General features: G+C 44.8%; 1 protein-coding gene across 5 annotated transcripts in view; it reads left to right on the plus strand.

The window, feature by feature from the left end:
* The first annotated feature begins 10,483 nt into the window (after nt 1-10,483).
* The window catches only part of SALL1 (spalt like transcription factor 1), a 17,726-nt gene continuing 11,075 nt past the window's right edge, over nt 10,484-17,134 (plus strand). Inside the window, exons 1-2 of one of the 5 annotated variants that reach the window (XM_027646774.1) lie at nt 10,484-10,583; nt 13,173-13,265. In XM_027646774.1, coding sequence (XP_027502575.1) covers nt 13,190-13,265 — 76 coding nt within the window. In that variant the 5' untranslated portion in view covers nt 10,484-10,583; nt 13,173-13,189. Of the gene's footprint in view, nt 10,584-12,236; nt 12,256-12,350; nt 12,383-12,702; nt 13,266-17,134 lie in introns of those variants that run through there. The other 4 variants (XM_027646773.1, XM_027646771.1, XM_027646770.1 and 1 more) reach the window with 4 other exon arrangements.

Genomic DNA, 17,134 nt, shown 5'->3' on the forward strand with positions numbered 1-17,134 from the left:
GGTTCAGATGCTCTGCTGTAAAATCAACAGAGCCTTATTTCATATCCTCCCTCTGTGGAGCTCTAACCATCTACAGGAGCAAACAATTTGCCTCTGAGACATCTCCAGCTTTATATGAAGTGGGCTTTTCAGATTAGGAGGCTCATTTTCAGAGGGAAATTTCAGTGATATGTTTTGAGTTTCAGAGTATCCCAAACAAAATGCTTAAATAACATTGTTTTCTTTCATAATAATTTTTTATGTTAAATCTGGCAAAGGCTGATGGGTTTTATAGGATGAGACTATTTTGAAGGTAGCTCTGTTGTTGCTGAATGTTTAAATTAGGATGGTTGATGAGAAAATAAACCAGAACTTCCAAGACTTTAGGGATACCAGTTATGAATAGCCCTACTAAAAATATTTGCATAAGAGGATTCCTGAATATATGTCTGTGAATACATGTATTGACTTTGAAAGAAGTGAAATAAAACGTTAACTGGAATTTAATATAGGAGGAGAAGAAAGAACCAAAAAGAACCACACTGCAACTTGTAGAATAATCACTTACTGATAGATATTTTCTGTGTCTGTACCATATGCTGCAGCCAGATTTGCCCACCACACAAGAGCAGTTTGGGGGTGGAATAGTTAATGTCTGTCAACTGCTCAGAATCACTGCTGTTATTAATTGTCCTCCAGTACAGAACATGTACATTTTACATTAATACTCTGACTAGCAAGACAGAGCATGCAGTTTCTAGCTGGGGAAGCTGGAATTTCAGAAATAGCTTGGCTCTTCACTTTGATTACTTTCTGGCTGGAGAGTTGGAGTCAAGCTAATTCATTTTGTAAACATTGCTGGTCATTCATATACAGTACATGGCATGAATCAGCGCCGGACAGTCAGACGGGTGCAAGTTCAAAAGTCCAGATTAAAATTACCATTTCACTGCACACACTATAATCCAGGCACAGAGTAAGAAGGATCATATATGTACTCAGGCAAAATTCCCACCCCCCCCCCCCCCAAAAGTGGAAGTTTCCTTAAGAAAGGTGAAGAGACAAGGGTCCTCACTATTTGCTGATGAGCAATCCACCCCTTGCACCCTAACAGTCAGCTTTCAACAAATATTTATACAGCTCAGGGATACAGCTATAGCTGCAACATTTCAGCACAAATATTAGGCCACAACCTCAGCGAGTCTAAATTGGCCTCAGTGGCATTACAGTGATTTACAATAGCGGAGCTTCTCCCTCCTTTTATTTTTTTCCTCAGTGTGCCTCTGACACAGTATGCTATACATGCTTCTTTGGTTGAAGAATGGATTCATTTTAAAGTAAAAAATAATTTTAAACCATTCTACTAAAGTTTCTCCTAAATTTGAAGAGGGGCTCAGCAAAAAAAGGAAGATGTGTTAGAAAGGTGACTGTGAGTTTTCTGTAGCACAGCAGCATCAGCTGAGTTGGGGTACTAAGGCAGAAAGCCATTCAAAAAAAGAGTAATTGACTCTTTTCTTAAAAAAGGATTATTTATATATATAAATATATATATATATATACAAACAAACATAAAATCTGGTTTTACTACTCCCATTGCAGAAGTCCATTGTGTGTGTTAGTTTAACAGCAGTTATGTGGAGGTATAACTACACAGTTGTGTATTATAATATTTGTTACTCGATGTCACTAAGCCAGAATTCTTAAAAAATATATGAAATCTTATTTTTTTTTCTCCAGTTTTTCAAAACAGGAAACATTAGTAAAGCAATATTTTTTTTTTTCAGTGTGACTTGAAGCTGGACACAGAGAAATGGATTACATTGCATATTTTCTACACAAACATAGGGATTAATTTAAATTATTCCCCTAAATCAAAATAACTAGACTTTTTGGCAGCCTTTGAAGTTTAATGAATGTTTATTCTTGCCATCAAGTGTAGGTTTTGGGACACCCTGTAGGACCACTAAAACAAGATGATCTAAAGCTATTTATATAAAATAAGCCAAAGCCAAGATGTTTGTATTCAAGTCATGAAGAAAATGCAAGTATTTAAAAGCAGCTAATATTTTGTTTTACAAATTCCAAGTTAAAGATGCAGAGTTGTTCCCACTGTGCTGTCAATGTCTGTAGCTCAGGGTTTATACATTAACTACAGTTCTGATGATTTCAAAAGTAGACTTGATACAGAAGAGGTCTCTGCTGCAGCTTGTATGCTCTCCTAGGTCTGGTTTCCACTCTTTTAGGGACACAGAAAAAGTTGCTTTGCTCTTATTTTCCAGAGAATTCCTTTCAAATGTCTCTTATCAAAGTTGACAACAAGTACGTATTACTTACAGACATTTCAATGTGAGTTTTCTGTAGAAGCAAATTAAATCAGGTCATGGGATGTAATAAACCAGACATAGGATTTCCAAATACATTCTATTTCTTATGTGGTTAACACTTTTTGAAGTGCACCACTGAAATGCTGCATAAATGTAAAATCTGGTTTGCCTCTGATGACTGTGATTGATTAAAACAGTAGGTAATGTTCTTGGAGATATTTAGCTTCTGATAATTCAGCCATACAGACAGTCTCCGATTTTTTTTATTTTTTTTCTGGAGGGCCATTTTCACATGTACAAAAAATCCTTTTTTATATCTAAAATTCACAGCATGTCTTGCTGTTAAATTGCCACCTTAGAGGCCTTTTTTAAATTTCATTGAAAATGCATATTAAATCAAAGTGATAGACACATGTAATGTAAAATGTCTGTCAACAATTAGAATCCCATTTGGAAGTTTGTAAAGCATAACAATTTAAAATGAATTTAAATTGAGAAGGAAAGTTTTTAGATTGAGAAAGAAAGTTTTAGCCTGCAGTATTGCAATTTTGTTCAGAACAAATTTAGGTGTTTTTTTGCTCTTTTCTGAGTGAAGGAGAAATAAAAGAGCCAGAGCTTCTAATGTAATTGTTTCACTATCATATGTCAGTCAAGCAATTTCATTCTTTCAACAATAAAGTCCAAATTATTTTATTTTATTTTGAAAGATATAATAAAGCATCAAGAATGCAAATAATGGAACTCCATGTAAAATCATGTTGCCCTGTTATGGAATGATAGAATAGCCCAGGCTGTTCAAAAGATCATCTGATCCAACCTTTCAATGTCAAGGAACCTCGAACACATTGCAGCTGAGCCCCTTGATAAATTTATGCTTTTGTATTGAAAAGTGCAACTGGTTTTATTTGGATAGACTAAATCCCTATCCAGTAACATCCACGTGGTTTGAAAAAAATCCTTTAAGGGAAGCTTTATAAAATATCCTTTGTATTCTTCTAAGGTTTTACAAGCTTTACATACAAACCTCCTGGATATCCTGAAACTATGGGATCCATGGGAAAATGGGACCTGTGGCACACTGAGACCAAGTGCCTCCAAGGCAGTTTTGGCCTTGTGTTGCTGCACCACTGAAGACTTCCCTACCTAAATGGTTCTGAGATTGGTAGTTAAAAGGGTACAGAATTTGGGATGACACCTGGATTTTCCGAAAATTTAGGGCCTAGCAAAATCTGGAGTTAGAGTAGGGTTTGTGGCTAATATTTATTGAATGCAATGTAACCATCTACAGTATGGTCTGCCATAAAATGAAAGTATTTTCAATTAAGTTCAAATTTTGTAGGTTTCTTTTTTTTTTTTTAGTTTTATAATATGCACATTTCCAAGCAGTATTCCACAGTGTCAGACTTCTACACTGAAATTAGAATAATCTTGCAGATATATGCCAAAGCTTCAAGCACAGAACTTTGTATTCTCTGTAGTGATCCATAGCTCCTTTGAGCAGATACACTTCCAGGACTGATATACTTGTGTGTAATTCCTCCAGATTAAATTCTGGCTGTTTCTAGACATTCTAGTTATCACTTGAATTGATTTTACGAGAATGACAAGAAGGAAACAGAATAATAAGAAATCAAAGCATATTCTACAGTTAATTTCTGAGAACCGTGCATAGTGTGCTATAGGTTACAATTGCTACAAAAAAAGATAGTGTGATATCACAGAAAAAAAGGGATGCAAATTACCAGTAACTGGTTTTGTCTTTCATTATTTAGTATTTTGATTGTCTTTGAGTAATCTCGTTGAAGAGCCGAGATTACCCACGATTAGCAGATTTGAACAGGTGGTTTAAGGAGCTGTACTCCGAAAGTGTCATAGTTGTTTTACTTCGAGAAGCAGTGAGTGCTTCCCAGTCACCAGCAAGCAATCCCTGCAGGCTTCCCTGAATGTGGCAACCAGCACCCGTTATGGGATTTTGTTGCTCTAGGCAAAACATTAAACGCAGGCCCCTCCCAGGGCACAGTCTATAGCACAGGAACGTGTTACTGAACATTCTGCAGCCCCGGGCAGCTGCGTGCTCCACGGGGCTGCTGGTGCCAGTGCTGGCCCCAAATGCAGGGGTACCAATCTGGCTCCCCCATTAGGCTCACGGCCACCTCTCTTTCACCTTTGCACTGAGTTTACCTAATTGCTTCTGCTGAGCGTGACCCATCGCTGCACACGGGCAGGGCTTGTTCCACTTTCGAGCCATCTGCCAGCAGTGGGGCAAAGAGGCAGCAGGTCTGGCAGCCCTTTGAGAGCAGCACTGCCTGAAACTGATTTTTGAAAATTCTAGGAGTGAAATAAAGAGAAAGTGAATGATCCTGCTTGAACAGAGTGAGCACAATGTTATTGTGTTGTGATGTTATACGTACAGGGTTGGAGAGGACAGTACTGAAGCTGGAGAAAGGAATGAACCATATTTATCCTTTCTTTAATTCCACTTAATTCAGTACATTGCTAATGCATTTGGCTCTATGTTTTCATTTAACTATTATTCTTGTGTATTATAGCACTGCTTTTGTGCAGCATGAAAATGAAAGCTGCTTCAACAGCAGAAGAAGCCAGGTTGACTAAACTCAAGAGACAGAACAAGTGACTTCCAGCCTTACAATGTATGGGAGTGCAAAGGTATGGAACTGTCAACTAAACATGTTAAAAACAGAGTTGTTACTAAGAGGTATGGGATTTACATGCCAGTCATTGTCACTGATGCCTTCTCTAAATCTTTCCTTTATATAACAGTTGTTTACACTCCTGAAGTTAGTAATGGGCCTGATCTGGCACACTCACACAAATACAGCTCCTCTCAGAAATCAGTTTGTATAGACTGGGGGCTTAGATGCATATTTTATTTGCAAACAGCTGGAACAGTTTAAGAAGTTACTGCATCACGCTTTGTTGCCCCATGCAAGAGATTTCCATCCCTTGCTGTCAAGGATGTTGTGCAAACGTTTCTCCTCATGCTGGTGCAGTACAGACTGGCAGAGCCCCCCGTAGCAGTTACCTCAGCTCACTGGTGGGACAGTGACTTCCAGGTATGGGGCAGTGATGAACTGTGGTCAGAAACATGTTCCATCATCACGGTTATCCCCTCCTCCAGATTTGCTGAGGTGCAGTTCTAGTCTGAAGCACTGCTTGTGGTGTGCTGTCAATGCTCTGCTTCCTGCACAAGGATGAATGTCACCAATCATGTTTAGGATTGGGCACTCACACTGCAAACTTCTGAGGACAAGAAAAGTAGCTTCTCATGTTTTCAGAAATGAATATATGCTGTATCCTTGAGTTTTACAAACTTTGATGGAAGTTATTCCTAAACGTAGCATGTTGTCTTACACTCAAATAGGATTCTCCCTGATGTGCTTTGCCTGTTGCAGGATGTATGTGACTTACTGGTGGTTGAATTGCTGAACCATTGCAAACTGGGCCTACCGTTGTCTTTGCACATAGGATTTTTGCACCAAATGCCTTTAGTATTATCTAAAACTTACTCAAGCTTTAAATTCTTATTCAGGCAGTACCTCTAGGGTGTCAGTGGCCAGGAACAAGCTCAGATGAGCTTAATGATTGTGTACAGTCATGGGGAGAGCCAGTTAGTCTGCAGAAAGCTGCTTACAACATGCAAATAGATGTGTTCTGCAGCCCTGGACGCTCTATGTGAGAGGGAATTTGAAGTTCCATGAAGAAGGACCGAAACACAGAATACGTAACTCAGGGTGAGATTCAAGAGATAGTTTGTAAAGCCAAGATGAAAGTCCAGGTTTACTATATAAAGCATGTGAAGGATGGAAACAATTTTTCTAACCCCAAATCTGGTTTCTGGATTTCCGAGGAAGGGTCTTTTAAGTCTCTTTTCGGGGATTGTTCTTTGAATCCTGTTACTTGAGCTTCTCTTACGTGAGGAAAGGAAACTGTGAGGCTCATTTTCTAGGTGGCAGCTGTGTGATCTTGAGTTTATGAAGCAGCAGTTTTCAAGGCTCTTTCTGGGTCACTGATGTAGTATCTGCTGATAGTTCAGTAGAGCTGGCTGGCAGCTCAGCGCTCAACTCTTTCCTCTCTTTTCTACTGTGGAATTATTCTAAGAAATCAGAAAATCCTGGAGTTACCTTTTGAGGTAGGTAATGGCTATTGTTGCCATCTGAACATTATATGATCACTAATGGGAAGAAAATAAAACTGCAAAAGTGTGGCTGGGGGATCAGATTGCTCCACGAGGAAACGGGCTCCCCACAGGACCAGACAGTGCATGTGCAAGTCTGTGAGGGAACAATATTTGCACTCAGAGAGGTACGTGCTGCATAGTGCCATTGCAGACCAGTTCTCTTAACAGGCTGGCTCAAACTGGGGGCAGAAGGTGCGTGGGGAGGACTCTGCTTAGCTCAGGCATGGAAAGCAGAACATTATTCATGAGGCATTTACTTTATTGCAAGTAGCGGCTGCCAGGCCAGCTCCGTGTGTTGATGCAGAGAGCATGACAATTTTCACGTTGTAAACACCATGAATTAATCAGGGCACCTCAATATTATGCAAACAAAATGCACGTACTTACAAATACTTCCACTGTATTCGAATCAAAAATATGTCATGAAAAGGAGAGGGCTTGTCAGGTTCATTTCATTAGGCAAGAAATTTGGGACTGTGCAGGCAACATTTCCCCTGAGGCTTGAAGCATGTTTATTCTTTAATCGCTATGTATTCTCCAGATTAAAATGAAACCTTAAAATGTAAATAAAAATGCACACTCTGTAAATCTGATTTGACAGCAAAATTCTTTTTGTGCCAACAACAGTTCTTACTTTGTTAGATGACTACCTTGTAAAAAATCATCTGTAGGTTCTATTACAGAGAAAATTGTCATGTGAAATTTTGGCCTTCTATTTGTATTTTGACAGACTATAGAACTCCTGTGCAATTTTGATTCAAAGGTAAGCAAATCCTGAGGGAACACCTTTTTTAAGAACACATATTTTTCCTCAAATATCCTGGAAAATACCTCCCTCGGTCCTATTCCTTCATTTGCTTTTTAATGGCTCCCACCTCCATATTTTATACTATTTTAAACAGTTCTTTGACAAAGAAATCATAGTTATGTATTTTATTAAAAAACAACACTAAGACTCTCATAAATAGGTACCCGGATGCACAGCAATTGAGTGAAGTTTTCCTACTGCATAAAGGCACTTTTCTTAAAGTAAGATGTCAAGAGGAAATCTTGACTGATATAGCTAGTTATAGCTCATCATCTGATATCAGATGTATTTTTTTCATGACTCTTCTTTTGACATGTACATATTTCAGTGTCTCTTTCTTTTTTTTTTCCCTTGTCCTATCCTGAGGTATTTATGTGATGAGAGACATCACAATATGTCTTTGGAAGATGTCTTTGCAGCCCAGAATAGTTTTTAGGTTTTGGTTTTTGTTTTTGTTTTTGTTTTTTTTTAATCTAGGGCTGGAGAAATCTCTGTCACTTCATTTCTAAACTTCTGGTTCTCTGGTGGAGCCACATGGTGGCTTTATATGGCTGTGATACACTAGGATATTAAAAAAAAAAATTAAACTGGGATGCAGAGGCATGTGGCTTGCAGAGAAAACTTCCCCTGTGGCACCAAATAAAATTCTTGGTTCTCTATAGAACTAATAGACTCATTCTGACCATACCTGATGACCACTGAGTAACAAATTAGTGGGAAAGTTTTCTGACCTAAGCAGCCTATCTGAAATACTCTCTAATTTATTTTTTAACCTAAAAAAAAAAAGGTACATAAAGGATAGAGTGATACCTTGGGAGCAATAATAATGTTGAAATCAAGAATCAAGACACTTTCTCAAGTGTATGGTATTTAATTAAAAAAAATTCTTATTTTTTAACATGGGAAATAATACATTCTAATATAAAAAGATGTCAAATAGAGGAAATAATGATAGGCTTCAGGGGGTGAGAATATTTGTAACTACTTGCACTCTCTAGTCATGTAAAAGTGCACAGAAATCTTTTGCAGTGCTACATATTTATCTTTCTGTATGTTGTTTTCCTGCCTTGTGAGCTGCAGATACAGAATAGTTGCCTATACACTGATGTGGGATATTTTTTTATTCCTTGGATTTTAACTCGAGTAAGAGAATTTTCCATCTAGCTTGTTTACTTCATGATTTATGTCTAAATTGACAGAGTCCTTCGGAGGCATTCGTGTTAAATTTGAAACAAACATATTTAATGCTCGTGTTGTAATAAAACAGCTAAAAGAGCAGATTAAAAAGATATGCACAGAGGGGTCTGATTGATTGAGGGATTGATTTTACTACTTTTCCCGTAGGTGGGTAGTGATGGCTGTAAATCTCTTGATAATCATTTCAGAAGCACCTTCATCAATAAACTCAAAAGGGACAGCTAGGTGTAAAAATTTGCCGGCCATCAGGTCAAACAAAAGGCAGCAAATGTGTAAAGAAAGAATTGAATTAAATAATCCCACCTTGACTGGTTATGGCATTAGTCATTTTTATCTCGGGGGCGGAGGAGTCCCCATCATTGAGATTCTCTGGGATTTAGGGGAGAGAGAGGGAGAGGTTCTTTCCCTGTTTTTTTTTTTCCCTTTTTCCTTTGGCTCAACCCGTATTGCTTACGATTCAATTATGCGGCTAAAAGCTTGTGTTTGTGAGCAATGATCAATTATTAGTTGTCAGTAATAATGGAGAAGGATTCAATTCTGGTGCCCCCTCCCCTTTTTTTTTTCCCTTCCCCCTGGAGAATTACCATTAGGAAATGAATTAAAAAAGAAAAAAAAAAAGAAGAAAAAAAAAGGCAGAAGAGAGAGCAAGGAAGGGGGAAGCTGACAGCATGTCCACAAAAGTAGTTATACCTAAACCCACACAGTCACAGGACTTGAAATGCCCATAGTGAATAGCATGATCCAGGCTATTGATAATAAAACAATTCCGGAGAGCTGGTGCTTGCTGCCCCGGGGTAGCTGCGCCCCAGGACTGTCTCAAAAGTTTATTATACATCGGAGCATAAAGCCAAGTTCCCAGCTGACTGCAGCATCTGGAAGCCCCTAATTACACACATTTCTAAAATATATGTAACCTGTGTTAGCTGACAAACGGCAAACTTGCGAGGTCAGCTGCAGCGCTGTTTGCAACTCCAGTGCACTGTAGCTTTTTCAGCTAAAATAAAGGCAAAAAGAGAACATAGAAAACGAGGAGGAAGAGAAGGAAGGAAAAAAATATAAAGACCAAGCGCCCTGCTAATTGGAAGGCGCGTATTTTCGCAGGGTGACCGTGCGAGTGGCCCGGTTACCGGGGAGGCTCTTTCCCGCAGCCGGTACCGCCGTGCGGGGCAGCGGGGCCGGCGCGGAGCCGCAGGTTGGGCTGCCCCGACCCTCGGCTGCCTCCGCCGCGGAGCTGCCGCCAGCCCCGAGCGGCTCGGGCGGGAGGGGTCGGGGGGCATGTGCACAAAATATTTAATCAGTTGGATTTCCCCCCCGCACCCCAGACCGTTATTAAAGATGTATTGTAACTGTATGAGGGGATCGCGCAGCTTTTAACCCCACCGTGTTACGGGTGTTGTGTCTGATCGCAAACCTTAATAACAATAATCCAGTCTAGTGTGATGCATCTCATTGGAATCGTCTCTCAGCAGAATGAACTGCAAATTATCCCCTGTTTACCATCTCCCTTCAGTGCTCATCTCAATGAACTGGAGATCGATCCCCACCACGGGTGTCTTGCAGCCAGGCTGATTTGCATTGAAGCACATTAGAAAGCCTCCCACCTCCATTAAAAAGAATAATCCGAGGGGGGAAAAAATCTCCAAGGTGTGGCGGGGAGGGAAAAATATGTCACTGTCATTTGGAGCTTCGAGAGGGAAAACCCGAGATCAGAGTATTTACGCTTGTGAACTCTCACAACTTCTGTTAGAGACAATGACGTTTAATTGATGTATTGCTATCAACAACAATAAAGACCGATTTTTTTCTAGTCCTGGCACTGCTGCTCTGCCCCCACCCTTTCCCCACCCCTCCCGGCCCCCAGCGAAGGAGAGGAAAACAAACAATAAATAATCAACCGGTCCTGGATGAAATACTAGGCGCCGCTTTAGCATTAGCGAGGAGAAGAGAAACGAAAAAAAAAGTTGTAAAACTTAATTTCTCCAAATTAATTTCTTTTTCTTTAAACTGCTCTTTTTCTTCTTGTTGTTGCTCTTTAATTACCGGTCCACGGCCGCCTTTTTCCAGCCACGAAGTAAAGGTACTGCGCATCTGGGGAAATTGGTCTCAACCTTAATCGGGAAAAGTATAATGAAATTGTAAACGCGAATAATTTTGGGAGAGCGTCTGGCTTAGAAACCGTAGGAAACTAATGGAGTGATTGATATAGTTAGAAATACAGACACAAATATGCAATAGATCCGCGTGGGTATTTTGTGTGCATCTACGTGTGGTTAGCAGTGAGTAACGTGTGCACTTCTGCACGTTCAGGTTCGGTTTCTTTCCCACTGTCTCAGGGTAAGGAGGGTGACAGCCTGCGCTGAGTGTATCCATCTCTGCCGAAACATCTCTTTAAATATTCAGTGAAAAATAATGTCATGTGAAGTACCACCTATAGCAGCATTATTATCTTCATTCTTCAACATCATCCCCGCTGATAGCTTCGTTTGTCTTTTTCTCAAAATCTACTGTACCGAATGCTGCGGGGAGGGAGGGGGCTCGCCCTGTGCAGAAATGAAAAGAAGCGTCAGTGACCACTTTGCAACGCTGACTAAATACTGGAGTGGCACCTGGGAGGCTTTTTCGGTTCGTATGCGTTTTTTTGGTTGTTTTTTGCGGCTGTTTTTTCCCCCAACCCTTCTTCATAAACGTTTTACTGTCTCTTTCGTTTAATAATGAGAAGAAAACGCCAGTGAGCCGGTTCCTCGAATGGGAAGATTTGTCCCTCTCTCCCTTCTCCTCTCGCTCACTCTCTAGGTTTTACCGGCTCATTTGAAATTGAAATGAGTTGTATCTGATCAGCCTCTTGCTTTTACAGAGAGTTTGTTAATATTAATACGGGAAAAAGGAGTAGCTTCTATAGAAGAGTAAATAATCCAGCGGGGGGAGTAGGAGGAGAGAACACTAGATGGGTCAGGGTGGAGGGAAAAAGCCGCCTGCGCTCCTGCTTCTGCCGGTTCAGCTTATTTCACAGAGTTAACTTTCCGTGCCCGGAGCAGCGCGACACGCGGAGGGGCGCGGACAGTGGAGCTCGGGGGGACACCCGCCATTTACCCACGGTGCACGTGTAGCGCTGGACATACGAGATATTAAAACCAGCGTTATCTGTGGCCTCTTTGCAACTAAACTTTTTATTTCAAGACCGTGACATTTGTTTGTAAGACGTCTCTCCTCTGGAAGTAACACACGGGCGTAAAAGTTCGGTGTGTGATGTAGGTATCCCATGACAGGAGCTCAGTGCCCGCAGGGTCCCCGTGCTGGGAGTGTTCGGGACCGGGGACAAGCAGGGGAGCGCAGGGCCCCCGGACAGCCCCGGCGGGCCACAATGAGAGCAGCCCGGCCGGCCCCGGGACCCTGCGCGGCACCGCGGCCGGGCCGTTCGCTCCGCGCTCCGCTCGGCGCGGCCAGGGGCGCCTCCGGCGGGCAGATGCGCGTCGCTCCCGCGTCCGAGAGGGAAACAAAAGTCAGGAGGGACCCGGGAGGGGAGGGGGGAAGATCGGGGAAGCGGAGGCGCCCGCGGGCCGGGCGGGGGAGCGGAGCGGGGCCGCAGAGGGAGCACGCACCGCCCGCCCCCTGCCCCGGCGCCGCTCGCCCCGCGCTCCGCGGGCGGACTGACGGCGGGCGCAGCCAACCCGCGCGGCGCGGGGGCGGAGCGGCCGCCTGGTCCGCCCGCCGCTCCCAGCGGCGCCCTAATTGTCCTGGGAATGTGTGAGGTAAAAAACAAACCCTTCCTATTTTCAGCACCCCTCGGGCCGTGATATATGGAAAGAGAAGTGGAGTTGCGGGGGGAGGGGGGATGAGCGGAGGAGAGCTGGAAGAGGGCGAAATGGATCTTTATTTGTAAATGCGGGGACGGGGGGGGGGAGAAAAGAAAAAAAAAAATCCTAAAACTTTTTGCAGCAGCGGGACGGAGCGAGCGGTAGCGCGCGGGGCCGGCGGCGGCAGGAGCGGGGCCGGGGCTCTCCCCGCACCGGCACTTGCCGGGTGCGGGGCCGACCCTCCGGGGCCGATGCTCCCCGCCGACCGCCCCCCGCCGTGCTTCCTCCCCCGATCGATCATTGCTCACCCTGCCCTCCTTCCACCGGTTCGGGCTGTGGGCGAGGCGGGGGGAGCTTTGGGGAAAAAAAAAAAAAAAAAAAAAAAAGAAAAGAAAAGAAAAAAAAAGTGAAATGCAGCTCAAAACTGCGGGAAGGAGGGAGGGAGGCGCGGGGAGCCCGTCGGGGCTGGAGGAAGGGGCGAGGGGAGACACATTCCTATAGTAACCAGGATGGCGCGATGCAGCTCCAGCTGGTTGCTAAGAGGGTTAAACTGTATCCAAACAGCTTTGGGGAAATCCAGCCCCTTCTCCTGCCACATGGATCGACTCATTGGGTGGGAGCGGCGGAGAGACAAGGGTCTCCAGCAAATCAGCGCCTAATTGATTAAGGCGAGCTGGTTTGAATAGAGCTGGCCATGTGCCAATCGCCTTTCAAAGAGCCCCTCTATGATTAATCGCAATGCATTATTGATAATCATAATTATAGCAGGACACATGCGCGGTGCGCGGAGGATCGGGGAGGCTGGGGGGGGGAGGCTCGATTTCCGTAATTTTGAGAAGATTTTTTTTTAGTAATTTTTTATTCTGCCCCAGCTGATGTTTGAGCCAGCATGTCGCGGAGGAAGCAGGCGAAGCCTCAGCATTTCCAATCCGACCCCGATCTGGCCTTGTTATCCCAGCGAAATGGTGAGTTCTTCTCCTCTCCCTCGCACACATTTTAACACAAACACACACGAAATAGATGAACTTACCTTGCGGGGAGTCGGGACCGCGTCGGGCAGCGGTGCAGGACAGAGCAGGATCTCCCGGAGTCACACGCGGGGGGGTCCTTCTGGGGTTTTGGTGCAAGTTCTTGGGTTTTATTTAATTTTTTGAACTCAGCGTTTTGTTTCGTGTGTTTCTTAACGAAACTCCAAACTCTTTCCGTTTTTTGATGTTTTCCCTCCGCCCTCTCCCAGCGGGGCGGTCTGGCATCCTGAGCCCGCAGGAGATGGATCCGCGCCCCCCGCGTCTCTCTCCGCGCCCCGTGGAGCTGGGAAACAAAGTGGGGCTGCGGTGGGGCGGCTGATCCCGTAGCCCCGCGGGACGGATGCCCCGTCCGGCCACACACGCTGCCCGCGCCGTCCCCCCGAAAGGGCCGGAAAATCCCCCCCGGGCACCCACTTTCTCGCCCGTCCCCCCTTCCCCCCCCGCGGACCCCAGCGCTCCCGCACCCCCCGCTTCCCCGCAGTCCCGCCGAGCGGAGGACGCTGCCCCGCCGCCCAGCAGCCCCGGCCTCCGGCTGCACCAAAAGCTTTCTGGAGGCGGAAAAGTTGCCGCCGCCGGGCCGGGCCGCGGGGGGATCGCCCCGTCCCGGGAGCTGCTGCCGCCGCCGCGCCGGGCTCCGCGCAGCCACCGCGCCGCAAAGGGGGCTCCGCGGTCGCAGCGCGGAGGCTCCAGGGTAGCGGGGAGCTGCTGGCTTTCCCTAAGGTTGTGATTTATTTTTATTTCTTTCCTCCATCTCCCCCTCTCCTCGAAGTTGGTAAGCGAGGGGGATAAGCGCTGGCTTTGTGTCCGCCAGGATTTGCAGAGAGGGAGCATGTGAAGTATCTTTTTTTTTTTTTTCCCTTTCTTTCTCACCCCCCTTTTCCCTCTCCTCCGGAACACGGGGATTTCGTAGGAGTCCGGCACAGCCCTGCGGGCGGCGGAGGGGACGTGCCTCTGCCCGTACCTGTGCTGGACGCGGGGCGACAAGTGGCCGGCTAGAGCCGCGGCCGGGCGGCCCGGGGCAGCGTCCTGCCGGGGCAGCGCCCTCCCTGCGGCCGCCACCGCAGCCTCCGGCCCCCCCGGCGGCCATGAGGAGGGCGAGCGCCGCAGAGCCGCGGGGGGACCCGCCGGCCGCGGCGCAGAAGCGCTTCAGGCGGGCAGGTAAGGGAGGAACGGGGTGCGGCGGAGCCCCTTCGCCTCCCGGCCCGGCCCCGCCGCTCAGGAGCACCGAGCACTTCCCGCGGCAGCTTCTCCGGGAGGCGGTGGCGCGGGACCCTTCTCCGCGAAGCGGTGGCGGTGCCGCCCGCCCCGGGCCCGCCGAGCTGCCGCCCGGCCCCGGGCGCGGCGGTGCCGGAGCGTCCCGGCTGCGCGGAGGGACCGCCGGGGACAGAGTCCCGGGCTCCGCGCGTGGAATTCGGTCAGAAAGTTTGTGGGATGTTGTGCTTCGCTTGTGAGCGTTTACCCGGCTTCCGAAATCCCCGGGACGCCCGCTTCGTACACCAGCAAAGAGATCAGCATTCGCTCCGCGGAGCTCTGCGAAACGTTTCTTAAAAGTCATTTAGGTCCTGGGAGTCGACTTTTGGTTTTTAGCTGAGTTCTGCGCGTATTGAGTGCACTCGAGTTTTGCCGTTTCCTCAACATGATCCCCTTTCTCATCTCAGTAAGCGTATTTATTTTTCTTACGATATTATTCCCACTTCCGCTCGAAGTTTGGAGTAGCAGCTGAGGAAGCGTTAGGGTTCCAGTTGTCTTTCATCGGCCTATCTATGAAAGAATTTGGAACTTCTTAAAGTGAGCAGAGAAAAGGAAAGCTGAGATGGAAATTATCTTGCTGGGAAAGCAGAGAGGGATTTTTCACATTTTCACTTCGTATGATTGCATCTTTTGACGTTCGCTATCTGTTTTGTTTGTTTTTAGTGTATGGAACAGGTCAAAATAACCTCCAAGTATGTTTTTTAAAAGTAGCCGTTTTCTTCTGTTTTTAGTCTTTTGATCTGATTTTGCACATCGTTTTCAAGTGAAGGACAGTGGGAGTGTGAGAAAGGAATGTTAACTGAGCAGCTTTCCTGCCTGTTGCTAAAGGATGTCCTTGAAGTAAGTTGGATCTTGCCTGAAATGATGGCATGGCAGTGAAGCTTTTGTTTGGTTTACGTGGCTATCGTAAGTTAAAGAAGTGAATAGCGAAGTTTATTCTTTTTAAAAAGTAGCGAGCGGTTTCCTAGAAAAGCGATGTGCTTTACTAAAAAATTTGTAGGAGCCTTCCCCTTCCCTTCTCTAGTACCAGTATTAGGTTATGGCTGGTTTACATGGTTAGACGATAAGTTCTGAGTAGGTTACCCAGAGGGTGTGTTTTGTAATGGTGCTTCAGGGTTCAGAACGCTGTAATAATATTAGCATAGAGCTACCCCCGCCTTTCCGGGGTCCCCAGCCCTGGCAGCAACTTCACACTTGAGCAAGACTAGGTGGGTGAGCTGCGACGGGGACGAGTTTGCGTTATATACCTTGAAATTGCAAAACAAAACCTCGAAATTCCAAGCGCTCCTTTCTTCTCCTTTCATGCTGTGAATTCAGGTTTGCTAATCCATCCACAGTTCGCGCAGGGTGCAGGCGAGTGAAGCATCGCTAGCCCTTGAGACACTTGCAGTAAGGTAGTGCTGGGCAGTGTTTTGAGCAAATGAATAGAGTGGTTCCGTGACAATTTCTTGCATATGATTTGAATTCTGGTTTAATAAAACTTTCTGCAATGGTTTCATATCTAAAGAGCAATAGGAAAAAAAGTTCATCAGACTGTAACAGCATGTTTTGGTTTGGGTTTGTTTTTTTTTTTTTTCGCCCCCTCTCTCTTTTTTTTTTTTTTTTAAGTTCAAAGCTCATGCAATTCACTCCCACTAGGAAGACTTTCCACTTTAAATGTATTTCTGGTGCAATCACTGGATAAGTTAGTTTACCCTTGCAAAACCCTGTGTATGTGCACATTTGATAAAGTTCGTATTGGAGTAACCAGAGCAGCTCTCAGATTAATAGCAGAAATTACTTGCAGCATAAATTATATTCAACAAGTAACTAATTACTGGTAGGAAGTGGCTAGGAGATCGCAGGATTATTTCCTTTTGTTAATAACTTCAGCCACTTTTGTGACATTTTAGAATTTTTTTTTTAGTTGGTTGGAATTACATTCTGAATTGTTAAAGAATATTCTTGGAGTGTAATTTTCCAAGGCAAAAGTTACACTGGAGAAATAAACCATCTAGACTTTTAGAAAGAGAAAATATTTGTTGCACTTCTGTATAAAGGCTCATCAGAACCTATGCCTTTTGGTGTCAGTAATGGATTTTGGTGAATTCCTGCTGCAGCATTATGATCATCATTGCTATTGGGCCCATGATAAGAAAGAAATTGTGATTGCTTTCCTCAGTAAGATCCGAAGGACAGGATGCTCAAGAGACAGAATTACTTAGTTAGGCTGCTTTTAGTTTGTTACATAATTAGGCCTTTTTGTACGGTAACTGCAGTCTGTTGGTTCAGAACACAGACACTTGTGTTTTTTCCAAAGGTGAGCCCAGGGTGTAGAGGGCCTTGTGAAATATCACTTATGCAGATGATATTCAGAAATAATTACTGAAACCCATATGGTGGAAGTTGTCTAAACCTGGTGTTAGTTCAGACCTGTTTTGTGTGTGTTTCCCCTACATAACCCCAATCTTTGTCTTGCTGCAAAATATTTATGTTTTAGTTTGTACCTTATTTATCTTTTTGATGCTAAGTAGCATCTGGCTCCCCGAGGACAAGCCCTCCTGTATATTTAGCTG

This window comes from Corapipo altera, unplaced genomic scaffold, assembly GCF_003945725.1.
Source record: "Corapipo altera isolate COAL_440 unplaced genomic scaffold, ASM394572v1 62, whole genome shotgun sequence".
Lineage (NCBI taxonomy): Eukaryota > Metazoa > Chordata > Aves > Passeriformes > Pipridae > Corapipo > Corapipo altera.